Source organism: Gasterosteus aculeatus, chromosome 4 (assembly GCF_964276395.1).
Source record: "Gasterosteus aculeatus chromosome 4, fGasAcu3.hap1.1, whole genome shotgun sequence".
Lineage (NCBI taxonomy): Eukaryota > Metazoa > Chordata > Actinopteri > Perciformes > Gasterosteidae > Gasterosteus > Gasterosteus aculeatus.
The window spans coordinates 20,614,006-20,633,078 of record NC_135691.1 but is presented as its reverse complement, the minus strand read 5'-3'; the positions used below and the strand labels follow the sequence as shown (position 1 = coordinate 20,633,078).

At 45.3% G+C, this 19,073-nt stretch overlaps 1 protein-coding gene across 4 annotated transcripts; it reads left to right on the top strand.

The window, feature by feature from the left end:
- The first annotated feature begins 4,712 nt into the window (after positions 1–4,712).
- atoh8 (atonal bHLH transcription factor 8) lies at positions 4,713–18,825 on the top strand. Of its 4 annotated transcripts, none has more exons than XR_013467367.1 (5): positions 4,807–6,534; positions 7,324–7,479; positions 9,841–10,032; positions 13,567–13,638; positions 18,339–18,825. XR_013467367.1 is itself a non-coding variant. In XM_078100973.1 (4 exons), the coding sequence occupies exons 1-4, from the start codon at positions 5,890–5,892 to the stop codon at positions 18,342–18,344; spliced, it is 999 nt and encodes a 332-aa protein (XP_077957099.1). In that variant the 5' UTR covers positions 4,713–5,889; the 3' UTR covers positions 18,345–18,825. The 4 variants fall into 4 exon arrangements, 2 of the variants coding, with proteins under 2 accessions (XP_077957099.1, XP_040030593.1); XR_013467366.1 differs by having other exon boundaries at positions 4,807–6,540; XM_078100973.1 differs by lacking the exon at positions 13,567–13,638 and having other exon boundaries at positions 4,713–6,534.
- Positions 18,826–19,073: the final 248 nt, after the last annotated feature.

The following is a 19,073-nucleotide window of genomic DNA, read 5'->3' as shown; positions in this document are numbered from 1 at the left end:
ACCCAGGGCCTGACTGTCAACTTCGGCAACTCTGTGTTAACGCCCACTTTAACCGCAAGGAACCTCGGCGTCACAATCGACAGCCAACTCTCCCTGACTCCCAACATTACTGCGACAACACGATAATGTAGATACACGCTCTACAACATCCGGAGAATATGTCCCTTCTCACTCAGAAGGCTGCCCAGGTACTGATTCAGGCTCTTGTCATCTCACGCCTGGACTACTGCAACTCGCTCCTGGCAGGTCTCCCTGCTACTGCCATTCGACCTCTGCAACTCATCCAGAATGCAGCAGCTCGACTGCTCTTTAACCTTCCGAAATTCTCCCACACTACTCCACTCCTCCGCTCTCTTCACTGGCTACCGGTGGCTGCCCGCATCCAGTTCAAAACATTGGTGCTCACCTACCATGCTGTTAATGGATCGGATCCAGCTTACATCCAGGACATGGTCAAACCCTACATCCCGACCCGCACTCTCCGCTCTGCATCTGCAAAACTGCTCGTCCCTCCCTCACTGAGAGCAAAACTCTCGACAGGATCACGACTCTTTGCTGTCCTTGCTCCGAAATGGTGGAACGAGCTCTCTGAAGACACCAGGAACGCAGAGAGCCTTGACATCTTCCGCCGCAAACTAAAGACACACCTCTTCAGAGTCTACCTCGACTAAAGACTAACAAATTGTAGCACTTAAATTGTACGTATAACGGCTCTTATCCATAGCAAATTGTAAATTGGCTTATTTGAGGAAATTGCACTTTCTTGTTTCTTGTTCTTCCGAGTTTGTACCCTTATGGTTGAATGCACTTATTGTAAATCGCTTTGGATAAAAGCGTCAGCTAAATGACATGTCCTTGGCTGTGGCTGGAGCGTACATTACATTACAAGGGCAGGCTGCAGCGTGTCATCCACTCTGCAGAGAGGGTGATCGGCTGCAATCTGCCGTCCCTGCAGGACAAAAAAGATTGTAACCGACCCCTCTCACCCCGGACAAAACCTGTTTGTGCCTCTTCCATCCGGCAGGAGGCTGAGGTCCATCAGGACTAAGACCTCCCGCCACACAAACAGTTTCTTCCCGTCAGCAGTCGGGCTCATCAACAGAGCCCGGTCCCCCACTGACTGACTCTGACATTCCACTGGTCACTTTCTTTCATTCTGCACACGTCACTTTAACTTGTCACTGTCAGGGATGCGGGTGGAGGAGGCAGGACTCAAGCGCAGACTTCTCAGGAAACAAAAGACTTTAATTGTCAAAAGGCAAAATCAAAAGGCCAAGGGGCAAAAACACACAGGAACCAGGGGAAAACAGCAGGCCGGAAACTATGAACATCCACGACAATAGACAATGACGCGACAAGTGACACAAGAGACACACGGCTTAAATACACAAGGGAGGTGCAGGTGATTGGACACAGGTGGAAACTATTAGACGATCACAGGGGATGACAGGAAGTGAAGTTACCCGGGGACACGAGTGGCAGAAAACTACAAAATACGACAGGAAGTGAACCACACCGTGACAGTCACTTTTCAATCGTCACTTTTGTCACTTCCTGTTTGCTAGTGCACTTTATTTTTTCATTTCATATGTTTTTATTTTAAACTAACACATAGCCCTATTCTACTACCCATAGCATTAGCATTTTATTATGTTTTAGTCTATCTCAGTCTATTGTAATACCTTCTACTGTCACGCACGTGTATATATACACACGTGTGTGTGTGTGTATATGTTATATATATATATATATATATATATATATATCCGTGTATACGCACTGCAAACAACCGAGGGTCAAGCTAGTGGTACCAATTACGTTGGTTACGGATCGGAAGAGTCTTATTCATGCGTTCCACCAGCCTGTCCGTCTGCGGGTGATACACGCTCGTACGAATGGACTTAATGCCCAGTAACCCGTAAAGTTCTCTCAGTGTGCGCGACATGAACGAGGTGCCCTGGTCAGTCAGAATCTCTTTCAGGATTCCCACTCGGGAGATGACCTGAAACAGAGCCTGCGCGACGCTCTTTGCAGAGATATTGCGCAACGGCACTGCCTCCGGATATCGCGTTGCGTAATCCACGAGAACTAACACAAAGCGATATCCGCGTGCACTCCAGTGAAACGGCCCGATGACGTCCATGCCGATCCGCTCGAACGGAACCTCCACCAACGGCAGAGGGCGCAACGGCGCCCTCCGAATTGCCGGAGCGTTCACTAACTGACACTGGGCGGACGCGCACTGGCGGTGCATGTCCCCCCGGATATACACGTGTGTGTATATATATATATATATATATATATATATACACTCGCCATATATATACTCCACCATACTCGCCAATTCCCTCCGAACCACTTCTTTCTTGTGTTCGGGCAACCTGTAGGGCCGTGACCTCACCATCACGCCCAGGGGCGTCTCGATACTGTGCACTATGAGGTCGGTCCGGCCTGGCAAGGGAGAGAACACATTAGCAAACCGCTCCTGCAACCTGGCAACGTCCACCCTCTGGCTCTCGGAGAGATGAGCCTCTCGAGGGAGCGAGGTACGATTACCTGCTTTGGAAGCTCCGGCCCCAGCTCCTCCCTTTCCGACACCGCAGAGACCAGAGAGACGGACTCCAACCCCCTCAGGCTTTCAGGAGGTTCAGGTGGTATATCTGTGTATCCCCGCCCCTGTCAGACCGCACCACCTCGTAGTCGACGTCCCCCACCTGCCGTGTGACCTCGAAGGGCCCTTGCCACTTGGTTAAGAGTTTAGAGTTGGAAGAATGAAGTAATACAAGTACCTTTTCTCCCGGTGTGAGTCGTCGCAGCCTGGCCCCTCTGTCGTACAGCCGTTGTTGTCGCTCCTGGGCCTGCAGCAAATTCTCTCGTGACATCCGGCCCAGTGTGTGGAGTTTTGCTTGCAGGTCCAGGACGTACTGGATCTCATTCTTGCAGGGGCTCGGACCTTCCTCCCAGCTTTCTTTAATCAGGTCCAGCACCCCTCGCGCCGTCCTGAACAAAACAAAAGTTTAAAGGGAGAAAATCCCGTGGAGGCCTGGGAGACCTCCCGCACTGCAAACAACCGAGGGTCAAGCCAGTGGTACCAATTACGTTCATCGTCGCTAATAAATTTACGGATCGGAAGACAAAGTCTTATCCATGCGTTCCACCAGCCTGTCCAAAAAAATTGGGCCATTATCCGGTCTAGTGTTTTCTCGTATCCCATGTGACCAGCCATCTGGTTATGGCTTTTCGGCACCAGAAACTGAGTGTTTTCCTTCCCCGTCCGAGTGTCACGACTCACCCTGTACAGTCTGTCGAATGAAAAGTGCGGAAATTACTGCGCTGCGTCAGGGTGCACCAGGTGACCATCAATTCGTATCACTTCGTCGTAGGCTGAGCGTAGGGTATCGTTACGAGACTGTTTGAGTGGAAAATCTTCCATGGAGCGAAACTCGGGAGCCGGTGGAGTCTCTACGGGCGGCCCCGCGGGCTCCCCCTCCCCGTCTGCAGTGTCGGACGTCACCGCTGAGCACAGTACACATCTCGCATAACCCTGTCGGTCGTGAACGAACCAATCTGAACCCAAAATGACGGGGTGCGTCAGGCGGGAGGTAACCGCGACCTTCACTTTTGAGGTTGTCGTAATCGTGCCGCGCCGCCGGTGGCAGCCCCATGGCTGCGGTCTGCGCCTCCCCAGTCAGGAGAGGCAAAAGCCAGACCAGCAACTCCTCCGCCGTCGCCTCGAAGGCCTCCAGGAACGCCTGGACGTCGCCCCCCCCCACCATTCGGTGAAGCGAACGCAGCGGGCTCCTGCGCTGGTGGCGCGGCCACAGTCCGCGCCGCCAGCTGCTCCAGCGCCTGGGCCTGTCTCCCCACCTGTGCCTGGAGCGCCGCCAGAAACAGCCGGTTGGCCTCTGGCTGCTCCCGTTGGACGGCCGCCACTTCCCCGATCATGTGGCCGAGCGCCACAATCGGCTGGGCTGGCATCCCCCGCTGGTGGTTGCCATCGGTCAGTTCCATCCCCCAGTCATGTTGGGCGCCACTGTAACGTGTGATCCTCTGGGGGAACGTGGAACGACGAATATACAGCGAATTGGTTTGAGCAACAGTCTGCACACAGCACGCGTCCGGCTCCAGCTCCTTCGCCAGACTCTCTCTCGCTGTCGCCAGATCTCTCCTATTTAAAGGCAGAACACATACACTGATTAATCCCACCTGAAGCAGATTATGCCTCCCCCGGCACCGTTCCCCGAACCACTCCCTTCTCCGTCCCCCCTGCAGCTGAGCCAAACCACGCCCGCCACCACAGTGTGTATATATGTATATGTGTATATATGTATGTATGTATATGTGTGTGTGTATATATGCATGTATATATGTATAAGTATATATGTATGTATATGTGTAAATATATGTATATGTATGTATATATATATGTATGTATATATAAATATATACAAATGTACATATATTGATTGGATTGAATCATACTACGATGTTTGCTGGAATTTCTACCAAACAAAGACAGCTTTTCCTTGCCAAAGCAAGTTCAACATCAGAGAGCCTCTTTCCTACCTTGAAGATGGCTTCTCTTTTTTTATTTTTTATTTTTATGAATTCGGTACAAGTTGCTTCATGCTCATGAGCCATTGGTATACGTTTTCAATTTGGAAAATTCAAACTAAGCCCTTGCTTAACTCCACCAGGGGGTGCTGCTTGGTAGTGGTGAATAGTATTTGCAATGAATGTACAAAACTCTCTCTCTCTCTCTCTCTCTCTCTCTCTCTCTCTCTCTCTCTCTCTCTCTCTCTCTCTCTCTCTCTCTCTCTCTCTCAGAGACAGACACCAGCAGACCAGTTTGGTAACCGTTGTTCCTCCAGCGACGGGCTACACGCGCGAAGAAGCATCAAGAGGACCGGGCCCGAGCTACCGGCTCACAACAAACCGCTCGTTGGACTTAATAGCTGGATAAGTAGGAGCGACCGGATCCGTCTGCCATGTCGAAGTGGGCTCTCCGCCCCGGGATGTCTCGGTGCTGCGGCAGCATGTAGGGGACCAGACCCTCTCGGAGGAGTTGCCGCTGCGACACGGTCTGGTTCGGTGCACTTAACAAACTATTGCTGTGAGAGTGGAGTCACTTTTTCTGTTTGGTTTCATATGTTGACACTCCTGGACAGCTCACGACAAGTTGTGAATTATGTACCTCACAACCCTGCTATAGATGTGGCCAATATGACATAACTACGTTTTAAAGTGCTCATAAAGAATATTCCTATTATTGTGTCCAGCAGCTACGCGGTGTGTCCGTGTGGGTTATTCACAGGGCTGCTATGCAGACTGACTGGAGCCACGCTCAGACAGCCCCACTGTAACCCAGCTCCAGGCACAGAAAGAGCCCTTCACAGCGAGTCTCCATGCAGAGGGGCCACTGAGTAGCAGATGTTACACAGCTTTGTGTACTAATGTGGATTATTCAGGATGCTGCTATGCAGACTGCGTGGAGCCACAGGAACTCTGCTGGTGAAGCTGGAGTAACACACACGGCTGTGCAGCTTCTGTCAGTGCAGTTCAACAGCTTGTGTTACACTGTTGGCAGCTGAACGTTCATCAGGGAGTTTTTTTTTTTGTTGAAAACTCATACTGGTTTGGGTATGGGTACATTATGAGCTGGAAACTTTCACATAGACTTGGACCAAAGGTCCCCTTTCACTTTTTTACAGTATCGAAGTTAATGCATGCAGCTGGACATTTAGAAAAAATGACAGTAAAACTTCACTTTTGAAAGCTTTGTGTTCGAGACACACAGTTCAGTTTCACTTGCATTTTGTATAGTTGCAATTAGATTTGTTTTTAAAAACTTCACCTCAATAGCTTGTAACATAAACTCATTGTTGGAAAATGAAGAATCCTCATCTGCTGAGTAACACCTGGAGTAGATCCATTGACAAAGACCCAGCACTGATCTCTGTGCCTGGAACTAATAAGAAGTTCAAGAGGAAGTCTCGGGAGCCTAAGAGGCTCTACAGTGGGCCTGAACCTGAGAGCATGACAACCTATGCAGAGAATATGTCTGATATGAACTCAGAAGACGACAACCAGACAGAGGCGTGTAATGTCAACAGGTTGGCTCCTCTACAGAGACAGCTGATGATGTCACATGAGGGGATGGCCAGTACAACAGGGGTTCTATCCAGACTACCAGAGAATAACATGGCTCCAGCTCAAAGTGCTGCCATAGACATGAGAATTGGCATTAACGTGCCTGCCATCACTCCCAAACTCTCCCAGTTACCCACTTCTTCGTTCTCCAACTCTGAGATCTCCCACTGGCCCACCGCTATCTCCCAGCCTCTGTCCAATAGAATCAAACTGGGCCTCCGCTCCACCTTCCCACCGTCGACATCCTCCAGCATCAGCCACAGTCATTCACCCAACCACCAGGCCTTCTCCCTGGAGCATCAGACTTCAGCTCTGCCGGTCCCGAGAGTCTCCCAGCCCCCCGTGTGCCACGAGTATATGGATCTCCAGGACCAGTCACCCAAGGTGAATGTGAGTATTTGTCGGATGTGTTGTGATTATTTGGGATGGGCAATGCTCAGCAATTATTAATAACTACTTTTCAAGGGGATATTTGTTTGGTGCTCGATGACGTTTTTGAGTTTGACTTCCTGTGGTACGGATTTCCCCATCCTCAATATTTAAGTGCCGTTCTGTAATAGAAAGACTGCACATGGCAACGTATGTTGGCTATCAGTACAGGCCTATGAGTAAATGATGCTTTCATGTACTGATTGTCTCATTGTGGTGACTTATGACACATGTAGCACAGCATTGTTGAACAGTCCTTACACTGCTTCAAGCTGTCTTGTTTTCTTGGTTCCTCTATAAACTCCCTTCAAAACATCTAGCTCAACTCTTCTTCGGAGTGCCCAAATCTTATTTTCTCAAAGTAAAACCCAGTGGGGTAACACATTTATTACAAAATGTATAAAAATGTATTTAAATCAATCATTTGCTTTAGTGAGGTGCACATGATCCTGAGGTTGATTATGGTGTTAATCAGGGTTTGGCTAGAATGATTAAACGCTGCCTTCTAGGTCTGGTAGGGTTTTCCCATGGGCTCGGGTCAGCCAAACCTACTGCTGCTGTTCACGTTAAGGAATATATTCACTATGGAGTATTAAATGTAAGATAACCTTGCTGTCCTGTGGGAAAAACCCTCCGAGGGACTTGTAGGTTACAAGCTCTGTTCCAGAGGACACGTTCAGTAAAATTCTGTTGCTCTGTTGTTTATTCATTGAAACAGAAAAACAAATGTCCTTCTGCTCTCAGGAGTCTCCAGGGATGCTGGCTGGGGGGAGCGCTGATGGACATGGCCGTCTTCCAGAGGTAAAAGCAATCCAGCAGACCAGGAGGCTTCTAGCCAACGCCCGCGAGAGAACACGAGTCCACACCATCAGTGCTGCGTTTGAGGCCCTGAGGAAGCAGGTCAGCCTTAAGCCGAGTTTATGCTTCTTTTTCAGAGAGACGCAAGGACACGCAGACGCAAGAGCCCCTTGCGTGTCCCTTGCGTGCCTTTTCACACCTCCTTGCGTGCTTGTGTGCGTTGACCCATTTTTCTAGACTAGCGTCAAAAGCGACGCAAGCCTCCTGCAGCCCGCAAGGCTGCGATTGGTCTGCTAACTACGTCCTTTACGGAGTCTCACATTTCTGTTTTCATAGCACAATACCAGCATTACTAAAACGAAGAATGTTTACGAGAGAACGGATCAGATTGAAGAACTTTTGGCGGAAAAAATTCGTAAATATGACCACGTATACAAGCCGTCATTGGACGCGCGGATGGCCTCTGATTCATGGAGGAGGATCGCTGCAAACGTCGGTTTGCCGGTCGAGGGGAACAAAGTTGTGGAGGAAAATACGGGACAAATGTGTCGGCGATGAAAAGCAGCCGTGTCGATGCACGGGGCAATAAAGTCTATGATAAATAAATAAACAAACCAACAACTTCCACACACAAAGACGTGACTCTCTAGGTCGTCTTCAACAAAACACGTTACTCCGCCTGTTGTTCTGGCCGTGAATTGCTCTGCAACACACGCAAGCCTTTTAGAACCATGAATTAAAACAAGTGCATCGACGCAGACGCAGAAGCATGCGCCAGCCTTTATACTCGATACTGATAACACAACTCTCACACACCCACACACACACACATATTCAAGCCTACTGCACATCATCAACATCCAACAGCATCACACACATTGCTTTGGCTTTCAGTAAATATCAATCAGTCCGTAACTGAAGTGAATACAGATTTGCGTAGTTTCTGATTCAAACAGGCCATGATGTTCTTATATCAGACCAACATCAAGATGACCACATGCAAAGCAGCTGTACAAGAGACTGTCTGATCAGATTCAGAAAGTAAGGCTTCGCCAGTTTACTGCTGTAGTCTTGCTCATAAGAGTACAAAGCATCATCAATCTTTTGCCTCCATGCCGTAAGACTCCGCTGACACCTGAAACTGATAGAAACTTCAAGGAGGCCTGCTGTGGCAATGGGTGACCTTGGTTCCTTCATTTGGATAAAAACTGAATTTATTCCTCTAAATTATGTAAACACAAGACTGATCACACTGAGCTACTCAGGTACTCGTGCCCATTTGAGCATGGGGGGAAAGGTGAGTGAGCCGTCTTGCTTCTTCCTCAACTTGGTTGAGAGTTGCACATGAACGGTACAAATAGGAAATCCACCACAAAATTTAGGAAAGTTTAAAAAAATGGTTTTAAAATATCCTGGAAACAGCTATTTAGTTTGGTGGCGTTGGCGGATGTGTGATAAACTCCAGCTATGGAGCTTCTTTATATCTTTATTCAAGGGGCGGGTCTTTCAATTTCAGCGCAAGACTCATTGATTTCACGTGGTATAATTCTATTCCTTATAACTCTTCTCGTACCCAGCTATGTGGACGTCGTGAGGAGAAAGGGGAAGTCCGTGTCAGCAACAAAATCAGAGTGCAAGAATATAGTGTAGAGCAGGAGCAGAGCAAATCCAAGCACAGGCAGGGGCTTTGAGTTAACTCACTAACTTTATTTCATAACCACTTAGAAAAAAGGCATTACAAAATAACACAGGAACAGCAAATATATAGTCTACACAATATAAATATTATACTAAATTCCACTTAAGATATAAGAAACCACGACCAGAATATACATTGCAAACAATAAAATACCAAATACTACCAGTCAAAATGGAAATGAAATGGAGTAGAGTGGGAGTAAACTCCTATTGAACGAGCAGCAAGCAGTTGGAGTTAGATGGTCCGGACAGGAACACGGTTTTCTGTTTGAAAACCACTGTCAGTAGAGGTGAAGGTAATGTCTGGCCAGTCTGCAGTCAAAACAACTTGGCAGCAAAGATCATGGTCAATGTAACCAGCATCAATTATTAGCAAGCACACATAGCAGGCTTTCTTACAAATAATAATAACTTATAAATTTGCCCTGTTATTGAAGTGCCTAATGCACAACCAGATATTCGAACATATGTCTTTTTTTAAAGCGAATATTTGAACGTCCTTTTTGAGCAATTTTGACAGCCCTAACACTAGGGCTGTCAAAATTGCTCAAAAAGGACGTTTGTGGTCTCCTGGGTAAAAGATGGTTCATCCGCCCCTGCTGCATGCCCTCGGGTGTTTATTATAGCACGTAACCTTTAATAAAAGTCTTCTGATATACGTCATCTGCTTATTGCCTTGCTCATAGTCACACTGCAATAATGTCCACATCCGACATATTTGTGGTGTGCAGAATGATAAAAAATCATCTTTTCTCCATTCTCCAGGTGCCATGTTACTCTTATGGGCAGAAACTATCCAAGTTGGCAATATTACGTATAGCCTGCAACTACATCCTGTCTCTAGCTCAATTGGCTGAGCTGGATTACAGCCCCGACCACAACAGCCTGAACTTCTCTCAGTGTGTGGAGCAGTGCACAAGGACCCTGCAGGCCGAGGGCAGGAGCAAGAAGAGGAAGGTGAGACTGCACGGACACAGACCAATACAACCTGGATTTATAATGATCTTTGATCATATTTCAGTTTGAGGCTCCGGCTCTAAATTGTGGTACACACTTAACACACACAGAGTCACTTACTTACTCACCACTGCACCGGGAACACTTTCTCACAAATACTGTTTTGACTGATTATTTCTTTTCTAATCATTTTTACTTTGCCATACTTTTATTAGCTGTTAAGCTGCTGTCGGTGGAACTGTAAACAGGTATTACCCCTGTGTAAACGTATAGTGTACCTAATGTAGCATTTCAACCATTATAGTAAACGCTGATTATAAAGGGCCAATATTGTAAAAAGGGATATTTCAAAATATAATAATAAAACAAGTTTTATATATCGTTAGATATTGTGAAAGCATCGATGGAGAAACACAGTGTGTATTCAGAAGTATAGACCACTTTTCAGATTAAAACATTCTGAATGTGTCCTTGTTAATCAGTAAGGAAACATGGGCCGAAGTTGTTGCCTAGCAACGCAGTTCTGATGAAAACTAAGCATTTCAGAGGTACAGAATATTGTGACAGTTTTTTTTTATATATTGAAGGACGTAGATATGTTGAACTAACATTCAAATATTAACCTGGAATTGAGTATGGCATGTCCCCTCTAACTCACATTATTTAATTTTAGGAATTTGTAGTGTCTTTACTGTTCTATCTATGTGTTTTACTTTGTTAACATAGGTAAACAGCCAGCAAAAATCCTATTCAAGAGCCAGGAATGCAACCGTGCTTGCTCTTTTTAATTTCTGCATACAAATTGAATCATCTTGAGAACTGAATCACGGTGCATCTAGATTATACAAAACATTTGAATCAACTGAAATATGAATATCATAACCAGCCAATGTTCACGTTTACATCAAAATCCTAACAAAACTCATTCTTAATCACCAAACACATGAAGGACATAATCACTTACAGCCATTTTAATTGTCAAATTGGCTTAGAAAGGTTCCTAATTTGAGTGAAATGACCCGGAAATAGTGTCTGCGATGGTAAGAACTGTTTGATTTCTCTAATGCTAAAAAAAAAAGCTTCAATGCTTCCCTACTTAACTCCTTTAGCATAGCACTGGGATAATTCCGTCGTTCACAAAACCGAGGACAGCAGATCATGTAAGTAACGGTTAGCATAACTTATTTATATTGCAACCTTGTTAATAAAGTAATACTTTGAACCTGGTTGTTTATATTGACTACATGACTCAGCACTGTAACAACTCATGGACGAAGACATCTAAGATGCGCTTCATTGTATTCCGTCTTCGGAGAAATTGTAGTTTGGCCGGTATAGACTGACGTCATTAACAAGCGTCCCCTGTTGCATTTCTTAAAATCCGCGGCTGTCTTTTCCTAACCCCTCATGAATTCTCCTAACCATCTTTCTTTGACCCCGTGATGTTTTCTAGGTCAAGGAATGGTGGTTAGGAATAGACGTTAGGAGGTAATTTTTCGACAATTTCATTCCAGCCTAGGAATGCCACATGGCTGTGATTACTCCCTCTGCAGTTTACAGCACTGAAACGTCCTACTTTCCTGTTTCACACTTCTTGCTTCATCACAGATGTCATAATAAAATCACCACGCCTATAAGCAATAAAACACATCTCAAACATTTCTTCTTGAGGCAGCTGAAGAAATTCAACCTGCCAAAGACGATGATGGTGCACTTTTACACGGCCATCGAGTCCATCCGGTACTCCTCCGCGTACCATCACCGTCTGGTACGCTGCAGCCACAGCCAAGGACAAGGGCAGGCTGCAGCGTGTCATCCGCTCTGCAGAGAGGGTGATCGGCTGCAATCTGCCGTCCCTGCAGGACTTGTTCGCTTCCAGGTCTCTGAAGCGAGCTAAAAAGATCGTAGCCGACCCCTCTCACCCCGGACAAAAATTGTGTGTGCCCCTTCCATCTGGCAGGAGGTTGAGGTCCATCAGGACTAAGACCTCCCGCCACACAAACAGTTTCATCCCGTCGGCAGTCGGGCTCATCAACAGAGCCCGGTCCCCCACTTTTTAATTTCTAAATATTTTTAACTTTAACTTTCTTTCCTTTATTTGTTAAAGTAACCCATAGCCTTATACTACTAACCCATGACATTATATTTTAATTAATTCCTCGTGCACTGTTGTCTTGTCGTCCATTGTCGTACTGTCTGCTGTTACGCACCGACGCCAAGTCAAATTCCTGGTATGTCTGACATATTATGGCAATAAATGTGTCCTGAACATATTGTGAGCACAACAATGTCAGAAGTGTGAGAAGACGGAAAATATAAAAAGGATGACAGGAACCCTTGAGATCAATAGTGCATCACAAATGTCACAACCCTAACCCTAACATGATGTAGTCCATCATCTGGAAGTTGGGGGAATGTTCTGTGAAGGCCTCAGAGTTTGTTAAAGAGCATTATTGAACAAAGAGCATAATGGAGACCAAGGAGCTCGCCACAGCTCAGAGATAAAGTTGTAGCTAAGTATGAAGCAGGATTAGCTTCTAAAAAAAATATCCCATACTTTTGACAACATGTAGCACCATAAAATCCGTCTTTAAAACAGTGAATATAACACAACCGCGAACCTACCAAGAGAACGCCGTCCACCCAAACAGACAAGCCAGACAAGGAGAAAATAAATCAGAGAAGCAACCCATGGTAACTCTGGAGGAGCTTCAAAGATCCAGGAACAGGACAACTATTAGCCGTGTACTCCACAAATCTGGCCACTGTTTAGTTCCTGTTTGCCTCAAGCAAACATGTGGAAGAATGTGCCCTGGTCAGATGAGACCAAAATGACACTTTGTGGCCCTCAATGCAAAACGCTATGTGTGGCAGAAGCCCAACACTGCCCATCAACCTTAAGACTGGGGTGGAGGTTCATCTTCCAGCAGGACAATGACTCTAAACATACAGCCAGAGATACAATGGAATGGTTTGGATCATGGGTGTCAAAGGATCCGGGGGTCCAGTTCGGCCCGCCAGATGGCTATGGCTATTGTGAGAATTACAGAAAGACAAACATTTTGCTTGAAAAATGATGTCCCTACCCCCCATCAAAATTGGCAGTATGTGGCCCCTTACCTAAAATGAGTTTGACAACCCTGGTTTAGATCAAAGCATGGTTTAAAATGGCCCAGTCAAAGCCCAGACCTAATCTGTGGCAAGATGCTATGTTTTTCAGAAAGAAAAGTTTTTTCTATGACTTTCATACCAAACGTTGCACAAAATACCTGAAGAGTTTATTTTTGCTACACAAATGGATGGATGAATGTGATTCCTTCGTGGTTATGGATACATAAATGGATACATTATAAAGTGAGAAAGCTTGGATTGAAAATGTTCAATAATGAGACAGTCAGTGCTCAGCCTTTACATCATGTTGCTATTTTAGATGTCAACTAGCTGAGGGCTTTTTCACTGCTTGCTGGCTGTTTCGCTACTTGTGCATGCCTACATTGTGTGTGTATGTGTGTTTGTGTGTGTGTGTTCTCAAAGTTCCAGACACCAGATGTTTAGAGTGGAAGGGAAGTGGAGCTGGCGCCATGAAGGGCAGAGGGCAGCGAGAAGGCACGCGAACTGAAACCACACAAACGTGCACACACACACACACACACACGCACACGCACACTTGGCACATTCCCCAGCAGTCTCTCCAACACATTCCCCCACGCTGCCTCTCCAGACCATCTGCTCCAACATACTTTGAAACAAGGAGGGGAAAAAACACAGTCATCATCAGCCTGTCAGACATCAGCAGCTGGTGGAAAGACAGAAAGGGGGGAGGGGGGGAGGGGTCCATGCATATGTGTGTGTGGGGGGGCTTTGAAGGGGGTTGGGGGGACACTTTTAAAAAAACATTCTTCAGAGACACTAAGTCTGTGCAGTTAGCAGGGAAAAAAACTATTTTTTTTTGCCCCACCATAAACCGGTGGTTCCTATTTTTCTACAGTTTCTACTACTCACATTGTAGTTTAAGTCAAGAAAGAAGTACATAGATACGTATGATGACAAACAGTTTCGTTAGCCGTGATAAACAGCTCCAGCAATGTAGTAACCCCTCCTGCTAACAGGCCCAATAAATTCATAGGCGAGAGTTGAGTAAGACCCTATGCAGACGGACTCTAGTTTGCCTCAACCCGGGTTCATTTTTCACACCTATCCACTTTTTAAATTGCTTGCACATGAACCCAGTGAATCCGATTGACTCCGCTGTAGTACATCCCCCACGCCTGTTGATGGCGCTTTAAGGTGCTACAGACAACTGAAGAAAACGGAAGGAGAAGACAGGAGCATGCGTATAAGACATGCGCGCCGTATACAAACGAAAACTCCACAGAAGAAGAAGAAGAAGACGACTGGGTTGGATTGCATCACGTGGGGCAATCCGATTAGGTATGCAGATAGCGTGCAGACGAACACCAACAGCAATCGGATTTCGAGTTTACTCACTTTGGACCCCCGATTCGAGGGAGTGCGGATACAGTGCGTTCGTCTGCACGATAGGGCCATCCGGAGACGGGGTTCACCGGGTTCAGGCAAACTAGAGTCCGTCTGCATGGGGTCTAGATGTTTCGGTGTCATGTTCTTATCTTGCTCTAACTTCAAGTTTTAGTGTCTTTCTTCCTATCATTCAAAATATATTTGAAACCATTAGCTTGTTTTCAGACAGTACATAATTTGCACACTAATTTGACAACAAACATTTACTGAGCCCACAGACCTTAACTACAAGAAACATTTGCATTGTGATACTTACTTTCCTTCGTACATCTCGCAATTCTTTTTTATGAAACAGCATAACAGCATGTAAAAATGTAGATCAATCTATATTCAGCGGATTTTGAAGAAACTTTACTTATGGTGCAGCCTGATGCTATAACTGAGTTACATTTCCTTCAGTCTACAGTACAATATACCATACTGGCAAACCAAAACCAAACGACGCAGAGAGCCGTCCTCAGCTCTCCAGAGCCAGAACACTGACGTGAACCTGATCAAACAAAATGGAATCTTCCGAAATTCAGAGTCACTCTTGCATGGTATTTTCTCTGTGCTCAAGGTCGTTGTCCTGTTGGAAGGTCAACCTTCGGTCCAGTCTGAGCTTACGAGTTCTCTGGACCTCAACCCTTCTTAGTCCCTGAGTCCCTGCTGATGCCGCCCCCACTACGCATCACCTGGTCTCTCCTATGACTAGAATGAACAGTGCCATTGTGCTCTTTGGAACATGTAGTGCTACAGTGTATTTCTTGTTCTCTTCACTCTATCTTTTAAGTCTACGTCAGTTTCCTCCACATCCTGGCTTGTTTTTACTGATGAACATAGTCAGTTATGAGACCGATGCATGTTTCTCCTATTCATGTCCAACCAGTAGAATTCAGCACAGGTAGAATGCTGTTGTCGAGGCTCAGTTTGCTCAGTCTGAAACCGGTCTGAATTCTTCTGTCGATGTCATGGATAAACGTATGGATAGAAAAATCTTTTGATTGTTTGTGAATATTGGACTCCTGTGTATAGTACTATAGTAGTAGTTTGATACGTTTCCTCTCTCATAAGTTTGTTACAGGGGCGACTGTGGCTCAGTGGAGAGCACAGCTCCTGTAGCTGTCACTACAGGGTGTGAATGCTACTCACTGATGGACAGGTGTCCCTCTATATGGTAGCTCCTGTCATCAGTGAGATAATAATGGCGTGTTAAAGAGCTTTAAGTGGTATGGGGGCTGGAAACGAGATCAGTCAATCTACAATGTATCCTCATTTGAGTGATGGCTGCAATTCAATTCAATTCATTTTATTTATGTATAGCCAAAAATCGCAAATAAAATTTTTGCCTCAGAGGGCTTTTTACAGTCTGAACACATGCGACATCCTCTGTCCCGAAACCCACACATCGGCACAGGAAAAACTCAAAAAATGAAAAAATGAAAGAAACCTTAGGGAGAACGTCGGAGGAGGGATCCCACTCCCGGGATGGACAGACTACAATGGATGTCATGTGTACAGAATGAACAATGTAAAAGATGTATTATACATTTAATTCCTATGACAGAAATGGTTCAAATTATTGTGAGTAGCAAGTCAGGCGCATGACAGGACCCCTGCAGGGACTAAGACTTTATGAAAGGGTGATGTTGGTTTATGATGACAGTAATATGGTTAATATTTAAAATAATAATGATGATGGCAGCAGCAGGTGTCAGCAGGGCCACGGCAGGTGTCAGGACCAGGATCCAGAAGAAACTACAATCTACCGAGACCTGCTAAGGGAGAAAGCACAGAAAAACTCACGGAAGGAAGCTGAATTTGTCATGTGCATTAATAAAACGTGGATTATTGTAGAAAGAGAGCGTGAGAGAGGAGCTCGGTGTGTCCTAAGCCTATAGCAGCTTAACTAAGGGCTGGTCCGGGCTAAGCTGAGCCAGCCCTAACTATAAGCAAAATCAAAGAGGACAGTTTTAAGCTTTATCTTAAAAGAGCTGACTGAATCTGCCCCCTGGACTGAAAGTGGAACCTGGTTCCACAAAAGAGGAGCTGGATGACTAAAGGCTCTGGCCCCCAGCCTACTTTTTAAAACCATAGGAACCACAAGTAACCCAGCATCTATGGAGCGCAGCTGCCTTGTAGGGCAATAAGGTGTTACAAGCTCTTTAAGATAAGACGGTGCCTCACCAGCAAGTGCCTTGTAGGTGAGGAGAAGTACCTTAAAATATATTCTTGATTTAAAAGGGATTAATATGATCCCTTTTCTTAGTTCTTGTTAATACACGTGCTGCAGTATTCTGAATCAACTGGAGAGGCTTAAGAGATTTGCAAGAGCAGCCTGATAACAAATAATTACAGTAATCCAGTCTAGAAGTAGCAAACGCAACCTAATTTTTCTGCATCACTTTGATACAGGAAGTTCCTGATTTTTGATATATTACGTAGATGAAAAAAGGCAGTCCATAAAGTCTTCTTTATATGAGAGTTGAAGGTCATATCCTGGTCGAAGAGAACTCCAAGATTCTTGACGGTGCTGCTGAATACCAGAGCAATTCCATCCATAAAAACTGTATCACTTGACAGCTGACTTCGAAGGCGCTCTGGGCCTATCGAGATAACCTCTGTTTTTTCTGAATTCAGCATCAGGAAGTTGCCGGTCATCCAAGTTTTGATGTCTCCAAGACATTCTTGAAATCTAACAAGCTGGTCGATCTCTTCTGGTTTAATCGACAGATACAGTCGAGTATCGTCTGCATAACAGTGTTAACAGACTGCAGTGTATTTCAACCTTTTGAGCATCTTTAACATTAAATGCTTTGATACCTGCACAACCGGAAATTGTGTTGTCTGAGAGGGACTTTAGCTACTTGGTTAACGGGTCAGCCGGAAGCCTCTGGTTCACATGGCTCTGCAGACAGGTACTACTTATTTCTCTGCCTCTGGGTGAGGCTTTTGAGCTTTTTAGAGCTCTTTGTGATTTTCCTCATAAACATTACCTGTTTCCCAGAATGTGTACATGGGGAACCCCAATGGTCAATTTTGGTTTTGGAGTTACCTTTGACATTGTTTGGGACCACAGCAGCGTTGGCTGACTTCTCCCCACACAGCAAGCATAACGGAGTCTGTGAAAGTATTCCAAACCAAAGATAACCTTTGTTCTGTTGTCACTGTTTTTCTTTTTACCACCACTCATACTTGGCTTTCCATTTGGGGGAGACTTCTCTCCAGATCACAGTTCAGAGTCTGCCTCTTCCCTTTGAGAACCTTTCTCAATCGCCATTGGTCTTGTCGCCGCAACCTCTCCCGCGCAGCATTTCAGTCTTAAATGAATGCCCACTCCCCCTATTTAATTACTTAGCCAGCCACTATACTCAGACACTCAGCAATTGCAAATCAATGCAGCAACTAAATCATATTTTTGGGGACGTTTTTTACGATGTTTTCTGGCAATCCATCTGAGCACATTGGTGTGCTGTGGTACAGTGTTAAAAACCACTGGATTGCTGTGTATTTCTGTTCCCTGTAGAATTCAAGCATGAGAATAACCGTGTCAGAATGAACAGTCCATTCATACAGCATGGATAATGTACAAAGCCATATGTTCATTGCATGACATACTTCTGTCATTTCCATGTCACTGGTTGATGCCGTATGGTGTTATAGTCCACAGTGTAATGTGTAAACGTCCCAATAAGTGTCTGAAGTCCCTCACATCTACACAGAAGGACAAACCCAGAGCTGTCAGAGCCTGGGTGTGTTTCATGGCCTCATTCCTCTCTGTGTTCTAGGAGTGAAGCTGATAGCTGTGGATGGTCCTACATGTTAACCTCCGACTAAGCGAAGAGGAAGCAGGATACAGGGAGGAGGAGCGGAGGAAGTGGATACATGAAGGAGTGGAAAAGGATGGACGTTTTTCACCACTTATTAGTAACCATCTGAGGTGGAATTGTGTACATAAAAGCCCAAGGACAACAACTGAGAAAAGGACAGAGATGCAAATGGACTTAAAAGACCAGCCCTGGAATCCCTCCACTTAACTATGCATACATTTAATGCCATTACATCACTATGGTCACTATTAGCTTGACAGTGTGTATGAAAGAATGCATTCACTTTTGAGTGAAGAACTCTGAAACATCAGTTTGATGAGGATAAAACATTTGAACATTGCAGTTCAAGCCGCTCATTCATTAAGCAGTTTTAGTAGTAGTTTATAATCCTGGTATATTTGAAAATATGCCAATTATGTTTATCCAATAAAAACAATTGAAAGTATATTCACTATTGTGATTTTTCACAAACACCGCTAATACAATAGAATCGCTACATATTATATTTTTCTCTTTGTATTTCTATTAAAGCAACAGTGTGTATGATTTATGGGGTTTATTGAAGGAAATTGAATATAATATTAACAACCATGATTTTATCAGTGCCTTAAAAACATCTGGCCGAGAACAGCAGATGGAAATGAGCCTTTCTGGCTAACTCTAGCTCACTTACAGTACACATGTTAGCGTGCA

What these genes read in the sequence shown, in the direction of transcription:
- atoh8 (XM_040174659.2), top strand. Translation starts at nt 5,890, where the DNA reads ATGAAGAATCCTCATCTGCTGAGTAACACCTGGAGTAGATCCATTGAC. An exon ending in ACCAGTCACCCAAGGTGAAT is followed by an intron (nt 6,541 to 7,323) that starts GTGAGTATTTGT and finishes TTCTGCTCTCAG; the next exon opens with GAGTCTCCAGGGATGCTGGC. An exon ending in TTGAGGCCCTGAGGAAGCAG is followed by an intron (nt 7,480 to 9,840) that starts GTCAGCCTTAAG and finishes TCCATTCTCCAG; the next exon opens with GTGCCATGTTACTCTTATGG.